This window comes from Python bivittatus, unplaced genomic scaffold, assembly GCF_059951505.1.
Source record: "Python bivittatus isolate LINGU-HERP-01145 unplaced genomic scaffold, Pbiv_v1 ctg000480_np1212, whole genome shotgun sequence".
Lineage (NCBI taxonomy): Eukaryota > Metazoa > Chordata > Lepidosauria > Squamata > Pythonidae > Python > Python bivittatus.
In genome coordinates this window covers 32,331,277-32,349,345 of record NW_028277075.1, presented here as the reverse complement: position 1 = coordinate 32,349,345, position 18,069 = coordinate 32,331,277, and the positions used below count along the sequence as shown (strand labels likewise).

Sequence of the window (18,069 nt, the reverse complement as noted above, 5' to 3'; positions counted from 1 at the left end):
CACTTCCATAGTATTTTAGTCTACTGCCTAATTAACCAAACATCATTCATTGTGAGTATATATGGTCATTAGAAGGAACATGGAAGTAACAGAGGAGACTGAAACTGTGCAGTTAACCCTTTTTAAAAGGTACAAAGCCAACGCCTTATCTTTTAGGAAGTAATAGATCTAAAAAGTCCTCTTTAGTACCTCTAACATCCAGTCGACATTCTATTTCTGCTTCACCACATTCATTCACAGCCTTGCAGGTATAAATGCCTCCATCAAATGGGCTGGGCTTGCGGATTTCCAAAGTCAACACTCCATGCTTACTGAACATGCGGTACTTGGCATCTCTGGAAAGGTCCATGTTGTTTTTGAACCAGAAGATTTTGGGCTGTGTTTATGAAAACCAACACAATAAGCTTGAAGCAGAAGCAGGTCATTCTGAAGAGGAAAGGGCATCTATTTTGCTACCTTGGAGATTGCTTTAGAAATTCAAGCAGGTTGAAATGCATTTTTAACCCAAACATGTTTGCCTCAAGAAGTATTTCACACACGTTAAGTCCTTGAAACTTTTAAACATCTGTATCTACTAAAGATGAGGAGAAGCAAACTTTGGGAAATTCCCTAAAGGATGGCCCATATGCATTCCTCGATGCACTGGCAAGATTAGCATGCTGTATAAGAAACAAGGAAGACATTCTTACCAAATCTTCTCCCTTCTATGAGGATTTCATTGATTTTGCAGGTGACTTGGACTTCTTTATTGTCATATCCACCCAGATGTGATATCATAATGCCGTTTTATGGTTTTCTGCCTTCCCCCATTTTTTTTTTTAATTTCTCTTCCTATTTCAGAGGTGACCTTCTCATCTTGACTCAAGCCTCTCAGAGTTTCTAATCATCCTATATTATACAATTCCTCACCTGGGTTCTTATCCTGAAATGCTGAAATATTTATGCTTCGAGACAGTACTGTCCTTGCCCTATTTCTAGGACTAACTTACAAGCTGGAATTCTCGTCAGTATTTTCTATTGCTTCTAAATCTAAATATATTGATTTAGATTTGATGATGCCCTATGCACCTGACCATATTAGCGGTAATTTTCCCACCACGGTTATGTATATTAAGAATCCACGGGTAGGATGTACCTTTGGGCTTCCTCTGACAGCACAGCTGAGTGTTGCATTGTACCCAGAAACTACCGAGCGATCTGAAAGTGGATGGGTGAATTTTGGTGCTTCAGAGAAGTCGTGCTCTTTGTAGTTAGGTGGTTTGTAAACTGCTCCTGCAGCATGAACAAGAGGTAGGGTGAGGGGAAACCAAACAGGAAATGTCCTGGTTCAATCATGCTCATATTTTAAAATATTCATTCAAAATGTCCAGCTGAACTATTTTAAAACAGGATAACAGTAATGCTGATTGGCTTCAGAAATACACAAGACAGTCTCTGAAAGATGTGGTCCATTTTATGCAAGCAAGCAATCTCTTGTGTTTTTTACCCTCTTATCATACTAGTGAAACTCTCCAATTGTCATTATCTAGAACTGGTCAAGGGGCTAAGGAATTTCATGGTAGGAGAGAAGCCTGGGATGAATGCCAACTTCCAGATCTAATGTATTACTTTGTCTTGTTCCTTCTCATTTCGGGTCTCCTTTCCCTTGCATTAGAAGAGACTCTTTGCTCTTTCCCTTCTTTCTCTCCACTCCAATATTACCCCACTCCTCCTTTTCTCCTTCCCTATATCTGCCTAGAATAGCACACTCTCCCTTTCTGTGCCCTAGGTGTCCTTTGATGCTTTCTGCTGCTTTTCTTTTCCTTCAATAGATGAAGGATGCCCGTTTGCATGTTACAAAAGACAAAGTCATTTGGGGACTTGAACCACTCCATAGTCTGGTTTCTTGTTCAAACTTGACTTTGAGTCTAACATATGCTCAAATAGTGGGAACAAATATACCTATGCACATATGTGCCTTATACATACAAGATCTACAAAGAGGTGAACCTTGTTCACATTTACAGTGCTTTGAATCTGACTGGCATGGCTTCAATTAGGGAAAGCAAATTATCATTGGATGTTACCTATCAGATGCTTTAAGTTTAAAAGATTCTTTGCACATCAGCTATCAAATGTTAACTGTCATGGGACTTTAGCTATTAAATATTGTCAAATTTTGCACAGTGCTGTTTTTAAATCTATTTGGGGAGCTTTGTGGGGGAGAAGATTTAGCAAAAAGAGCAGATTGCTTGCTATTATGTATGTTCTTCTGCAGTCCATTTGAACTGACTCTGTCCTAGAGATGCTCCAAACAGGATTTCAGTGGCAGATGGCAGAGACTCCTTGATAGATGCTGGTGTGGAAATTCTTGGACAAGCCACTATATGTCATCTATCAATATGTCGAATACTAAATAGTGGAACATGCTATCTATTTCCAAAATTAATTGGCTTGAATAGCAAAGATTCTGTGAACATCTCATAGAATACCTGACAACTTACTTTGACTTCAACATTAACAAAGATCATTTTTAATGAGAATGTTGGAAAGTGCCTGTATAATTTCTCTTTGTTACCTGTCTTATTAATGTAGGCAGAGTTTTTGGTGGTGGTAGCATTTTCACTCAGCCCGCACAAGTTTTCACTGAAAATCCTGAAATAGTATTCATTTCCCATGATCAGCTCAGATACTACACAGTTAGTGCGCCGATAGTGATCAAAAACAGTATACCATTCCTGGAAAACCAAAAACAGTCTGCTGAACCTTAAAATGATAACATCTTCTTAAAAACTGGTATTTGACACAAACATGACGATAGACAGCAGAACTGGATGAAGCCATAATGGGCCCTGTGGCTAGCCAGCTACAGTGTCTGTCTAGACAATGCACATATACACACACAAGGAAGCTGGATTATGTGCAGTAAGAGGGCAAATATAAATGCCCTCTTGTGAATATAAATATAATCACTTCACCTTCAACAGAATACAGTACATCATGCTGGTACCAAAAACACACAGAAATTCTCTCACAATCAAAAGATACAGGCCTATTCATTTCTTCAGATAGAGTTTAAGAGGGTAGTGTATGTATGTGTACCCACACACAGAGGCAAGCCTAGCTAGCCAAAGACTATTTGCCACCTGAAGGAAATCAGCCAATGTTCCCATTCCGTCTTGGACAAACCTGAGTCAGATCTGATCAATCCACTTAACCTACGTGCTACATATGGGGAGTCCTTTTGCTTCAGAGGAAAATATAGGCTATGTAAGTGGATAGAGCATACCTAGGAATATACAATTGCCTTATGGCATATTATTAACAGTGATCCTTCCTAGCATATACAATGGACAGCTATGCATTGCAGAAGGCGAGGAGGGATCTCTGCACAAACTGATATGTGTACAGTCGAACAATGCACCTTATACTCAGTCTTTTTAAAGGGTTTTTGGAGATTAGTAAACACTGCCATCTATCCTTAAACTCAATTTTAAAAATCAACATTTGAAAACCTGTGAAAAAGACATCCCCTTGCTTCTTATTTGCTCCATTTGTGCTCCTCTGTCTTCTGCAGGAAACTAAAGAACTATTGATCCTTACTCACCCACAAGTACTACTGAGTGAAATGATGTTTATGCCTAGGTAAGTATTTGGAGTACAAAGATGTTGTAAAAAGAAAAAATCCAAGTGGATTCAACAAAACAGATGCAATTTCTGTAAAACTGTATGAATGAAGTTGTAATCAACACAAATTTTCTCTTCTCCCTGCTTCTTTCCTTTTCCTGCTTGCTGTGTAGCTAAGCAAATAACAACACTGGGTTACACTTTTCCTCCTTGCAATAATAGCAGACTACTTTACTGTGCAAGATTAATGTAACCCTTAGCTATTATGCAATCTAAACATAATATGAATTATGATTATATATATATATATATTTTAAAAATCCTAATTGATTTTCAGCGGATGCTTATGAACTAAAAGACCTGTGTTAAAAAATAGTGAACTTTTGCTGTTTAAGACAGAATATGCTATGGCCTAATCAGAGATAGGCTGGGTTTCTCAACGAGTTTTCTACTGGCAGCAAACACTGTTTTAGGGAGATATACCAAACTATGGATAAAAATGAACCAGGAGGTCAAATCATTTCTGGCATTCTCCATGATTAAAAAACTAACAAATAGTAAGTTAGAGCTGGGATTTTCTTGGCCATAAACACTGAAAGATGGAAGCAGGCTTCTTTTCATAGAATAAGTTGCCCTGAGAAGCTAGTCCAGGACAACACTTCCTTTAGCCTAATGATTAACCCAGTGTTTCTCAACCTTGGCAATTTTAAGGGACTTCAACTTGCAGAATTTCCCAGTCAGCATGGCTAGCTGGGGAATTCTGGGAGTTAGTCCACACATCTTAAAGTTGCCAAGGTTGAAAAACACTGGATTAACCCACAGAGGTGGAGAAATCTAGCCAAGTGCTCCATTAGAGTAGTTGGCAGGTGAACCAGAATTCTTGTAGCAACTATGTTTGGAAACGCAACAATTGTGATCCTAGCAATTATAATCGCTCTGTTTCTCAGAATTCTAGCATAGCCACAGATGATCATAAAAAGGAGGGGGGTGGCTTATATTCTACTTATATATCATTAGTCTAAAGGATTTAATATAGGGAGAAGTCGTTTTCATATAAATACTGACCATATACTTTTTTGAAATCCCCAAACAAACCACATTCTAATTGTGGAAATGATGACAAATTTATTATCCTACCTTAATTGATCACGCTTGTAGGAAGTGTTAGCCCTGTGAGGTAGTCCCAACAAGAAGCACAACTAGGAGTACTAGCTCCACCTTTATTGTAAGGTTACATTAACAGAATCTTCCAAGACTGAGAGTATTTCTCCCCTCCTTTCCTTTTACTCTCCAGAGAACTAGGAAGGCCCCTTCTGAAACGTTTCCCATGCCGTCCCTCCTTCTATGGGCTGAGGTACCTTTTACATGCTGGTTGTCTAATCTTTAGCTCTCCCTCCTGTCTCCCAAGGTCACTCCCACATACCATTACAGGAAGTATGAATTGACTATACATAGTCCTAGGATGGATGTACCCTCACCCAGCCTATGATTCTTACCATTGTTTTTTTGTCTGCCTTCTGGACCATGTACCCTGTGATTTGAGAATTGCCGTCATCCTGGGGAGGCGTCCATTCCAGTGCAACATTGAACCCCCACACGTCCACAATCTTAACATTCTGAGGAGGACCAGGCTTGTCTGGAGAAAGAAACCCACCACACAAAACCAGCTGTTACATAATCAGGATCTGTTCCTCGGTGTTTTTACATAGACGTGATACAAGTGGAGTTCAACTTAAACAACCTAATGTACCAATATATTCCAAGGAGGCCTCTGCATCCAATGTTTCTCCTACAACAAAACTTGTTCCCTGCAGTATTACCCTACCAAATATAGATGTGAAATATATATTCAGTGGCTTCATATTCCAACTGAGAGAGGTGAAAAACAACAACAACTTTCCCTTCCTCAAAATCCATGGATATTCACTATTAATCATTGAAAAGCAGTGAGTGATGTTTAAAGAGATGAATACTTTTCCTCAACATGTTTTAGGGGGAGGTTGAATTCCATTAGTTATTTATTTGAAAATATGCTTTACATGCATACGTTCTCTGAAAATAGAAATTAATATTTCCCACTGTAAAATATACTATACTAATATGCATATATACTATCATATTACTTAAAAACAGTTCTGAAAGGGAAATGGGTTATGAACTATTGATGACTTTACAGCTTCTACTGGAAATCACCAGTGAGAAAGATGGTAATTGGCAATCTGCAACAGCTGACAACCTTGCTTGGGACTGCAGACAGGTATTAATTTATAGTGTGTTTTGCAATTCAGAGAGATTGGAGAACTGGCATTAAAATCAATTAAAAAAAGATAGCAAAAAACTAATGTCATGATAACTACAATGGGAAAATGGTCTAGAAGAAATAATGAGAAAACAGTTTTGCAATGCTGGGGGATAACCATCAGTGGTTCTTGCCTGCCTCTTGGCTCCTGTAGCCAAAGCACTCTAATGTCTTATCACCATCCTATCATTCCTTTGCCCTCTTCCTAGCATAGTCTCCAAGTTCTTTTCTTTGTCCTCACTGCAGAAGGAAACAGAGAGAGGATATTATGAGAAAGGGGCTGGACCATAGATTTTGCACTGCCCCATTGGCCAATTAGATGCCCTTTCTATCATTTCCCTTCCTCATTCTCCCAGTCTCAGGAAGCAGCAGTGAGGACATACACGTAGTAACATGAAATTACCATAGAGGGTAAGAAGATGATGTGAGAATTAAGGCAAGAGTAGTTCCCAGGCAGAGATGGTAATTAGAGAAGCATTCAACAACTGCTCAGCTTGAGGGCCATCAAGTACTGAGCAAAGTGCCCATTAATTCATGGGAAGGTCAGGTAAGAAAATGTAATGGGTGGAAACCTCCATGGGGTAGAAGAGGGCAATAGCACCTTTACCGTGGCGATGGGCAAACATTTCATGTGGCTCCTTTTTGGTTGCAGTAAAGATTCTTATCCAGTCTGTAGGGCTTCTGCCAAGGGAGGAGCCAAGTAAATCCATGTAAAGTCAGGCTGACTTATGGCTGAATTCTGGACAAGAAAGCTTGACAAACAAAGCCACTGGCTGGGAGAAATCCTTCTAAATTAACTCAGGATCTAGATTTAATACATTTCAGATGGATGAAAACCACTGCTGAAAACGATTTATTTAAATACTGCAGTAGCAGCTACTTCCTAGAATGTAACGTACTGGGAGGTATATATCTGAGAGTGAGCCAGTTTGGTGTAGTGGTTAAGGCATCAGGCTAGAAACCGGGAGACCATGAGTTCTTGTCCCGCCTAAGCACAAAACCAGCTGGGTGACCTTGGGCCAGTCACTTTCTCTTAGTCCTAGGAAGGAGGCAATGGCAAACCACTTCTGAAAAAACCTTGCCAAGAAAACTGCAGGGCCTACTCCAGGCAGTCTCCGAGAATTGGACACAATTGAACGGAATATATCTATCTATCTATCTATCTATCTATCTATCTATCTATCTATCTATCTATCTATCTATCTCCAAGAGACTGTGCCAAAGTATCTTTGATTTATTATAAATGTCTCTAAAACACCTTAAACTGAAGCCAGAAACAAGTTGTTAACCAGTGGAACTCTTTCAGTAGTGGTATTGTACAATCTTTGTGTTAAAGATCAGCAACTATATCAATCAATCAATCAAACTAACCTGGATGTTTGTTTCAAATATTTGTAAGGATGTCCCCATTACAGCCTTTACAGGAGACCAGGCAAAAGCCTTCCAGACTAATGGTGAGGTCTCTCTTTTCAGCTGCTGTATCAGCCTACACTGATAAAATATGCAATCAGCTACAGTGTACCATAGAAGGCTTCCAGATAACCAGTGTTCCCTTCACCAAAGCCTTCTGATCTTACTATGAAAATGAAGCTGGGCCTAGGGAGATTATTCAGACAATTTATGGTTCCCAAGTGGCACCTGCAACTGGCCTATTAACATTTTGGTGAGTTTATAGTACTCATAGATGACTGTGAGACAATCACAACTTGCCTTACCAGGAACAGATGAACACATCTCTTTATCTGCCAGTTAGGAAGGGGCACGTTATTCTGCTCTCTTAGTTTTGCACCAAAACAGATAAGCAAACAAACAAAACTTTTCTTCCTCTAGAAAAGTAATTTTTTAAAAAAGAGTTGAAGATGTTTTTGTGGTGGCATCTCACCAAGCCATCTTCCTGCCCTATATTTAGGATCTTCAATCTGGTGTTGATATCCAGCTGTAATGCTAGGACACCTGGCACTCGAGGCAGAGTGAGCCAGATATCTCCTCCAGTGAGGAGAGGGGACTAAACAAAGCATCATCCTGCTCCAATTTTCACTGTAACTTCCTGTCATAAGCCTGTTTTGGAAGTTTACAGTGATAAATTAGAAGTTGGAAGGCATTTTTCTATCCCTCAAAAGGGGATAAAGTTTGGTTGGGCCTATCATGTTTTTAATGTACAAAAGTAAAGGTAAAAAAAAAGTCTTCCTTGAGTGTCACTTGACTGCTGGATTCTACAGGGACATGTAGTCTTTTCTGAAGCAGCATACAAGTGGTTTGCCACTACCTTTTTCTGGTCTCTCCCTCTTTCTCCCTGATATTGGATGCATCCATTAATCTTCCTTAGCTGGATACCTGTCAGAGATAGTCAACTGTCCATTAAACTCTTCAAATGATCAATAATTAATCCTGAAAATATCAGATTGGGTAGCTACTCTTTCAGATATACAGTATTTTATAGGAATCGAATTCATTCTTCCAAAAATAAGACCTCACCTCATCTTCTCTGTGTGAGGAAAAAAAGAGAAAAAGGCTGATTGTATTGTCATAGGCATAGAAGGAGCTCCTGAGACAAAAATTCAAATGGATCTTGTGATAGCTGCCCCTATAAATGGATGAGCATTCTCACTCTTCATTGTTCTTGAAAAACTCTCCATGCTGTCCCAAATTTTCTATGTATTAGTAGTTGTAGGTTTAGTGGATGGAATTAAGGTCAGTTGTAAAATCCACCACAGAAATTCTGACATTCTTCTAACAAAAGCAACTGCTGTGGTTTCTAACTTAGCTTGGGACTATGCTCAAAGGATTAGATCACCAAGCGACAGAGGCTCCAATCCAATGGACCATACTTTAAGTCTATACTTAAAAGGTGAGCTTTTCTCTCTTCTCCTATTCCTCAATCACCCTTTTCAGAAGCATTATGAAAATATTTTTCAAAACAAGGAATGGGAAACAGACTTAATTATTGATGGAAGCCTTGCTACAGCTAAATATATTTTGCAGAAGGATTGGTAAAAAAAATCCAGCTTGATTTCAGATGAGCTAAATTTTACAAGTTGTTCCATGTGAAGAGTGAGATATAAATGCTTTAAATAAATAAAATTAATCTTTTACCCAGCAATATCTTACCCATAATCTGCATAGTAATTGTGACCTTGTCACTCATGTTTTCTATTTGCACCTCTACTTCATATTTTCCAGAATGGTGACGCTCTGCCTTTCGGATAAATAGGATAGTATCTGTGTTGCTGTTTCGAATTCCCACGTCCTCGGAGTCTATTAGCAGATCATCCTTTTTCCAGATAACTTTAGGTCTAGGTTTACCCTGTGAAAGGAAAGAAAAATGGTCAGACTGGAAACAAATTTGACTTTGAGTACATGGGCGTATTAATCTCCTGCCCTACATGAGAATCTCCTGTTTCTGATTCAGCTGTTCCATGTAGGCTTATTTCCTGTGTGTTTTCTACTCTTCAGTACAAAAAACCCTCACATATAGCTACAATGAAGCCATCAAAAAACCATTGTTAATTGTCTTATTACAAAATGACCAGTCCTCAGCAGCACCTGCTGCTTCTCAGGAAGATGTTAATTTTTCATAGCCATTATGGAATACATGTGAGTGTCCAAAAGTCAAGAGTCTGCTAAATAATGTGTGTTTCAATCTATACAATTGAGCAGAAAATCCTCTTTCATTAGAGCGAGGCTGGAATTATCCTGAGTAGGTTGGTTCTTCTCCTTCAGCTCATCTCTTCCTTACCAAATAAAGAACTTGAAAAATTATTCCCCCCCCCCATTTTTAGAGCATCTATGCATTTGGACACTTTAAAAGTCAAATCCTTCAGAAGATAAAAATTTTAACATAAGTAATGTAAGCATGGCATGTATCTTCACACACACACACACACTATAGACTATTTAGAATTTAATTTTATTTTATCATGGCCATAACCAGACATCACAATCAACCAAGGTTTATAGTGACAGTAATAAGTTTAAGCTTTCCCTCAAACTCCTGTATGCCTGCCCATCTATGGTATGGCCTTAAGCTACTCCATTTTACATTAACAACAATTTAGTATGTCACTCAAGACAAACTATAATTAATTTCATAAGCCACAGTTTAAAGTTTGATTTTTTATTATTATATGCCATCAGGTTGCTGTTGACTTTTAGTGACCACATAGATAGATAGATTTACTCCAGGATGTTTAAAGTTAGCATGTCTTAAACAAGTCACAGTTCAAATTTGCCATAGTTTGTCAAGTTTAGATAATTTAAAATGGCGATGAAGGATTCTAATCACGCTTTGCTGTTGCACTGGAGTAGTAGAGGGGAAATCATACATCTTGGATTGTAGAGTAGATTAATTCCTGCTAGGAAGAGTAGACGTTTTTCATAAAACCTGAATACGCTACTGTCTAATTTCCTTTTACCTTTCTGTTTATCTCTTATCTTCACCTAAGCCAGCGTTCCTCAACCTTGACAACTTTAATATGCTAGCTGGGGAATTCTCAGTGTTGAATTCTCAGCGTTAAGACTCCACACATCTTAAAGTTGCCAAAGTTGAGAAAAACTGCCCTAATCTGATTCTAAATGAACCTTCCTTTATATTTTGGCATTTATAAGATCTAGATGTATCTCTTCTATGCAGCTTTCCGCATTATGGGGTAGAAGCAGCCAGGCAGAAATAACTTATTCAGTGATGGCAAAGAGTTTCTTTTCACTGGCTGATCCTCCAACTTCTTCCTGGCAGCGAACCTCCTCCCAAACATTCTTGTAGTGACATGGCAAAGCTAGAGGAGCTACTAATCTACTCAGTTTATTTGCCAGTTGAAAAGAAATATAGATATGACCATAAGCATTGCCCTCAGCTAAATCAGAGGTGGGCAGTGCTTACATAACTTGTATGTTATAGGTATAGGTATAGGTGTATGTGTGTGTATAGCTCTTGAATTTATGCCACTGAATTTTGACCAGCACGATTACTAAAAATTGGCAGGGCAGATTCCAGCCATTTTGAAGTAAGAAATACTAACTGTAGTATAGCAAAATTATACTTATAACATGCCTAGCATATTTTTTTAAAAGGAAAAAACAAAAACCAGGAAGGCTGGTGTGGGTCTTCCGGGCTGTGTGGCCGTGTTCTTGAAGTTTTGTTTCCTAACGTTTCGCCAGCACCTGTGACCAGCATCTTCAGAGTGCAGGAGCACAGACAGGAGCAGTTCTCTCTGTGCTCAGAACTGAAGATGCCGGTCACAGGTGCTGGCGAAACGTTAGGAAACAAAACTTCAAGAACACGGCCACACAGCCCGGAAGACCCACACCAGCCATTGTATGCCGGCCGTGAAAGCCTTCGACAATACAAAAAACCAGGAAGCTTCCCACAAAATATTGCTTGGTGGGGGGAAGAAAATCCAGGCCCCACTAATGGATGATGTGCTTTCACCCAGTGATGAGGAAATTGCTTGACACCTAGACAGGAATTGCTCCAGGTATATGTAGGAATATTTGTGCCCACTGTCAGATTCTTCAACAAGGGTAAGACTTTGCCCTAAGATCAATAAAAACTCCATCACATACCTGGAAAGGAATTACAATGTTGATTGTATCACCAACTTTCTTCATTAAAGTCTGTCTGAGATTGCGTGGCAGCCTAATTTTAGGACGCTCTGTAGATCAAAAATCAAGCCAGAAGATAATTAGTCTGTTTCAGATTACTGTATACATTGTATTTGTGCAAAAAATAAGAAATGATGTTGACAATATATATTAAATATTTATACAATGAAGAACCCATAATTTTTAGGGATATTTAATGGCTACTTGGAGTTTTATTTTTACATTCAAAAACATTTGTGCCATGGCAAATGCTGCAAAGATACATGAAAAGAAGCCACACTGGAGTTGTAACTGTCCAATTAATTATCAATACACATTGGCCATGCTGCTTGAGACTGAGAGAAGTAGGAATCTAAGAACATCTTAAGGGCCATAGATTACTCATCCAAGTTCTACTGGAAATCTCTTGTACAGCCCGGTTTTAGGGGATCCTGGACTCTCTTCTCACACGTGGCCATATTTATTTGCTTATAACTGGGATCCCAACTGCAACAATACATCTATGGAACTTGATTTGGTACCTGCTAAGCAGCTTGAAGTACCTGAAAGTTTGTCAGCTACTGTAAAAAATTGTCTTCATTTAACAAGTCTATACATACTGCAATTCTTGGAGAAATTTATTTTAGTTTCATCAGTGAAATAGGTGCACTGTGATTGGCTGTGCTATCTTGACATTCATTTGTAAATGGATGACAGCCTCCATGACAATTATTTTGTTGGAGCTTCCACAATATGCTTTCAAAATTCAAAATATCCCCACTGGCCCCAAAAGATTAGGAGACTGATGAATTTAAAACGTTAGGAAGAATGAACCCAAATAAACAAATCTATATTCCCTTGTAGTGCAAGGATCTTTTCATTAAAGGAACAATTATAAATGGCTTCAGGAATTCTCTCAAGACACTTACGCAAGATCTCTTGAACAGTAACTGATTCCTTGATCATTGCTGGTTGACTCGCCCCTGCTAAGTTTAAAGCAGTGATGCGAAAATACAATTTGTCACCGGTAACCAAATCTTTAAGTAGGAGAGATGTGCGTTCGATGGGATCAGGAACAGCTGAAATCCATTCTGTGGCTGCAGATATATATATATGTAATATATAGATAATTTTTTTCAAGCATGATTTTATAAGACTATGCCTAATGGCATGATAATTTTAAGCATATTTACTCAAAGTAAGATTAAGGTGAATAAGTTCAACTTACTCAAAAGCAAATTCAGTAGGACCTTATTCTATTAAGTGTGCTTGAGATTGCTAACTAAAAATAACATAAACCTAAGGAGCAGTTAGAGAAGGGAGAGACAGTATTTTGAAAATGGATCTATTGCACAGATCAGAGATTACTGGAGCCAGAGGGATAAACAAAACATAGGTTTGGCAAAGATCATCCTGTGAATTTATACCTGCAGTTTTGTAAGTTAGCTCATGCTCTGTTATAATTTCTATTTCTATGCATAGTCATCAACATTTTAGGAAACAGGCACCCACTAAAAAGAGAATCTCTGGGACTTTAGCCAGTTTAAACCATATTTCCTCTAATTTTTCCTTCATACGTGACTATGCCATCCTCTCTCTACTTTATCAACCTGAAGATCAATGTCTACTTTAGTAAACACAGCAAAATGGATGCTATTTGCTCCTTGGAAGGGCATTTCAGAACGCATCAGAGCTTACTCACATCCTTCTTTACAGTACTCAATATTGTAGCCATCCAATCCTCCTGCTCCAATCCGTTCAGGTGGCCTCCACTTCAAGGTAACAGAAGTGTCAGAAATGTCTTCTACAGTAAAGTGTGTTGGCTCACTTGGAGGAGCTAAACAGAATGTACAAGCCAAAGACTTTGTATGATATGTGAAAGCTGAGCAACAATGCAATTTTCACTTTCCCTATTAAAAATGTCAAATTGGCTTATAATGTCTTAAATTTTTGCAAAATGTAATTTAAAACCATAGAATCAGCAGTACAATACAAAATCTTAACAAAAGCCCTGTTCCCAGTATACTACACAAAACATTTGTCAGAATAAAAATGGAGTAACCTCTTAAAGCAACCCCTGCAAAGAATCTTAGACTTTGAAACAGCTTCCATAAAAATTGACTTTTGACCGTGAAGATTTCATGCTTTTAGAAAAACAACACCTCCACTGAAGATACTAAAAGTTGAAGAATTTAAGTGTGGGAAAAGTAGTAATATGAACATCACATAGAGCTTGGTGGGTTAACAAAAAACTCTTACTTGGGGTCTGGAAGATGACAGCCATTACTGTATCTTTAGAACTGGATTTCCTAAGCTGAAAATTGGTGAAGAGGGAAGCTGCTGAATTCTGTACTAGTGGCAGCATTTAAGCTCTGTTGTAGAGAATAGATTACACTTGTTGGAGCTCATGATCCCATGGGTATAGCTAAGCAGATGGTGTGACAATTGCTAATTTGACACAAGGAGAAGGCAAATATTATTAGCTAGCATGCCAATATAATGTGTATAATGAATGCTCTTAACTCCAAAATTAACAGCTATAGGCAGGACAAGAAGGGATATCATACTGCTCTCTAGATGGCACTCAATGCTGGGGAGACATTTAGAGAAGCAGAATCTTCTGGTTCAGTAGTCATGAAACAGAAGTATTTGTGGAACAGAGTACTACCACTGCCATTATTCTATTGTCAATATTGCCATTATCATTATCATCATCACCATCGTTACTGAATATTCCTGTACCTATGATATTTATTTATATGATGCTCATTCCCAAAGTCTCTGAGTGGCTTACAATCAGAAATATATTTTGCACAGACGAGCTGCATTTCCAACTTTGAGGTTCTTCTATACCAAATATTTCTCCATCTCAGACTACAAAGACTTCACACTTCACTGATACTCATTCAATAACTGATCCCATTTGGGTTACATGCAATAAGGGGACAACACTTTTAAAAGAAGGTAGGTGGGCTATATTTTCCTGTGCCATATGTGTGCTTTTCATAAATTAGGCAACTTAAATGCTGTGGTATTTAAACACGTTGTGAACACTATTTAAAATATTTCAACTATGCAGAATGTTCCATGCAACAGATAACAAGCCCCCTCTCTTTTCAAAAAGGTTAAAAATGACACAACAGATGGGAAACCTAATGTTAGCATCCAACCTAACATTGTTGCGATAAATACATTTTCTCACTCGCCTTTCTGGAATGACATTCAGTTAAAGCCAATCATTAAAAGTAATTTTAAAAAAGCAGGTGCGTCACACATCGGTGTTTGGATGTGAGCATGTTACCCTAAAATGCACATTACAAACCCAGTGCCTCATCTCCAGAGTTGTAGGTTGGACTTTTATTTCTAATCAAGTAAACATGTTCTTATTTCCTCAAAATCTTGGACCTTTTAGCTCAGCCATTTCCAGTGGGTGCTCTTGAATAGCTTCCTGGAGAGAATCTTCTTTTTCTCCTCCTTCCCCAGTGCAGTTGTTGAATGGCGACTGAAGGTCAGAGCTAATCATTTTCTCTTGAACTATAATTTTTTCTGCTTGTCCACTCTTAGGGTCTTGGATTTTCACACTGTTACTTTCAAAAAGCTCTTTTCCTTCCTTATGGACCTCTGTGAGTTGAACCACCTCTTCGGTCATTGCTATGATTGCGATACCTTAATTGCTCAAAGGCTTCTTTCTCGCAATGATTCACACAGTGTGCCCTTAGCTTAGGGACTGCTACAAAACGGTGAGGGTCATAATTATTATTTATAGAAAATCCATGGATATTTTCTTAATCAGATAGCCTTACAGCTCCACAAGGGAGGTGGAATGGGCGACATTAGTAGTTTGCTACAGTATTTGCACCCATAATGGAATGGGGGAAGGAGAGAGGCAATGGGAGGTCACTGCCAATTAGTTTCCCTCTCTTGTTCAGCCTAGCTTGCCTCTCACACTTCTAATTTTAACGGTTAGAAATTCATCAGCAATTTTATGAAATTGGAACCTCCATGCTGTCATGTTCAAGGAGAAGTAAAAGAAAAAAAAAAGAAACTCTAAGTGGTTATACATCTATTTTCTGTCTTCAAAATTGTTCCCTTCTTTCTTGTTTCTCTTGGGAGGGATTACAAATAATGCAACATGCATGTTGACGCTCACCAATTGGCATGAAAGGCTGTGAGGCAGCACTAGGCCGGGACATGCCAACTGAGTTCACTGCATAAATTCTCATCTCATAAACAACTCCTTCAATCATTCTCTTAGCTTCGTAAGTCAGATCCTTCAAAAGGTCAAAGTTCAGCCTCATCCACCTGTAGCTCTTCTTCTTCTTCCTCTCTAAGATGTATCCTGGAAACCAAAAAGAAACTATAAGGGTGCAGAGTAACTACCTTTGGTCAGATCCCAGTCTAGTAACACAAGCACAACCATTTTGCTTTTGTTGTACAGACAATCGGGTTTCGTTTTACTGCATGCGTTTTTCATGCATATTTGTCATTTAGTTTCCATGTGTATAGATTAGGGTACACAACATTAAATAATACTTGGATGTCCAATGCTCTATTATTTAGCAAATTAAATATTACATTAAATTAAATACATAGAGATAAAACAAAGCTAGTGTGAATATAAGGGAAACCTTGACCCTGAGAATTATCCTTGTAGTTAAGAAGTCTCTCCTTGTAGTTCACAAGGCATTCTTACCAGGGTGGGACTGGTAATACCCTAAGATGAGACTTTTTGGAACTATGATTAGTTTAAATTTTCATACTGTTAGATCACAACATGGCTTTTTGAGATATTTAATGAAGAGCAAGGTTATACATTAATCAGAACGAAAGAGATTACTGTAAACTCATTGTTAGAAATAAAGATAATATTTATTATTTTATATGGCCTCTTAGTTCCTAGAAAAATAAATTTTGCCTTAAACACCTATGTTTATTTTAATAAGCAGTGCCTGTTTCACAGCTGCACATTTTAAAAACTGTTCTAAATTATCAGCCAATTACATATTTATTTAATTTACTAATATGCAGTCTGATACCACATTGTTACTCTGCAGTCACTGTTTTTCCTGAGGCTTCCACATGATTGTTGTTAAACTGACTTGAAGTTGACCCTCTTCCTAATCCTTTGTGTTTCTGTGTTCCTCTCCCAAGCCACACTGGGATTCATTCATTATTCCCTTACTCTGCCTAATGTATCATTATATCATTCTGTATAGAAGAAGCACCATGACCAAGTTGAGATTAACATCTGCTGTGCTCTCATTTCTGAGAAATGTAAAAGCCTGAAGAAAACATCGGTCACTGCTGACAGACAGATAGCTTGGAATAGCCGTTCACCCCTTATCAGGGATATGGATCTACTTAGCAAATCCTACATTAGCCCTGTTCTTATATTTACCACTATAATGGCTGAGGTGGAAGAGTTATAACTTCCCACCTGGGCATAGTGATCTAACTCAGAGCTGGACCTCTGAGAAGTCAGCCTGCTTAAACAAAAAAAAAAAGGAATAGCTACAATCTACATATTATTGTGTAGTTTAACAAACTGTGGCCTAATTCATTTAGCCCAATAACAATACCCACACTATTAAAGGCTCACCCACCTGCACATCAGTTGAAATAAAATATGACTAGCCAACAGCCAAACAGGTTATTTCTTTGGTTAAAAAATCTAAACTTTCAAAGAAGGGTGGACTATCCATGCAGATTGAAATCCCCCCCACCCCAGGTTTCTGTTTCTATTTTTAACATCCAATTACAGCAAGAAGATGCAGAACTTGCAGTTGTGAATGTGATAAGACTTCCCAAGGTCTACATATAGGATTGAACTTTCTGCAAGGCAGCCCGATGCGTTATTGCTCAGGAGGAGATCTCACATTGTTCAATAGAGCTTACTCTCTTCTAGTCCTCTTCAGGACAGAAGTTTTTCTCTATAAGTGATAGCAAGAATTGTTTTTACTCTGAAATGCATAGCTTGATCACTCACTTTCTCTCTCACACACACATACGCTTTATGAAAAAAATACGATTAAATCCATTGCACCTTTTATTAAACTTAGCTTTTTAAAGTAAATATGCAAATGTGGAAGACAATGCTGGTACTTCACTTAGAATTTCAAGTGTCAGGACTATGTAGAGCCCCAGAATAGGGGTTCATGAATCAATATTCAAGTTCAGATCTCTGGTTCCATTCAGCAGGTCAGAGGTGGAGCTAGCAGAACAGCATGATAGCAGGGTCAGAAACATGGCTCCATTGCAGCCACTACACATGGGTAACATATTAACAGGAGATTCAGCCCCACATGCCTTATTAAAACTATTTGAGCTCTATAATGCTAACATGATCTTTGTTTACAGCAGTGTTTCTCAACCTTGGCAGCTTGAAGATGTGTGGACTTCAACTCCCAGAAATCCCCAGCCAGCATGCTGGCTGGGGATTTCTGGGAGTTGAAGTCCACACATCTTCAAGCTGCCAAGGTTGAGAAACACTGGCCTACAGTCTCACCAAAAGATAGACAGACTGAAGCCCACTGATCATAATGTGTTTAACCATGCCAGCACTATAAGATTGCAGCCTTAAATTCTAC

The 18,069-nt window shown here is 38.5% G+C and overlaps 1 protein-coding gene across 1 annotated transcript in view; it reads right to left on the bottom strand.

Moving 5' to 3' along the window:
- Positions 1-18,069, bottom strand: part of MYBPC3 (myosin binding protein C3) — an 81,330-nt gene that overhangs the window by 2,689 nt on the left and 60,572 nt on the right. Inside the window, exons 25-33 of the mRNA XM_088145677.1 lie at positions 15,633-15,821; positions 13,185-13,319; positions 12,412-12,579; positions 11,465-11,553; positions 9,014-9,209; positions 5,103-5,242; positions 2,558-2,717; positions 1,136-1,272; positions 190-376 (exon numbers count right to left, since the gene is read on the bottom strand). Coding sequence (XP_088001803.1) covers positions 190-376; positions 1,136-1,272; positions 2,558-2,717; positions 5,103-5,242; positions 9,014-9,209; positions 11,465-11,553; positions 12,412-12,579; positions 13,185-13,319; positions 15,633-15,821 — 1,401 coding nt within the window. The remainder of the gene's footprint in view (positions 1-189; positions 377-1,135; positions 1,273-2,557; positions 2,718-5,102; positions 5,243-9,013; positions 9,210-11,464; positions 11,554-12,411; positions 12,580-13,184; positions 13,320-15,632; positions 15,822-18,069) is intronic.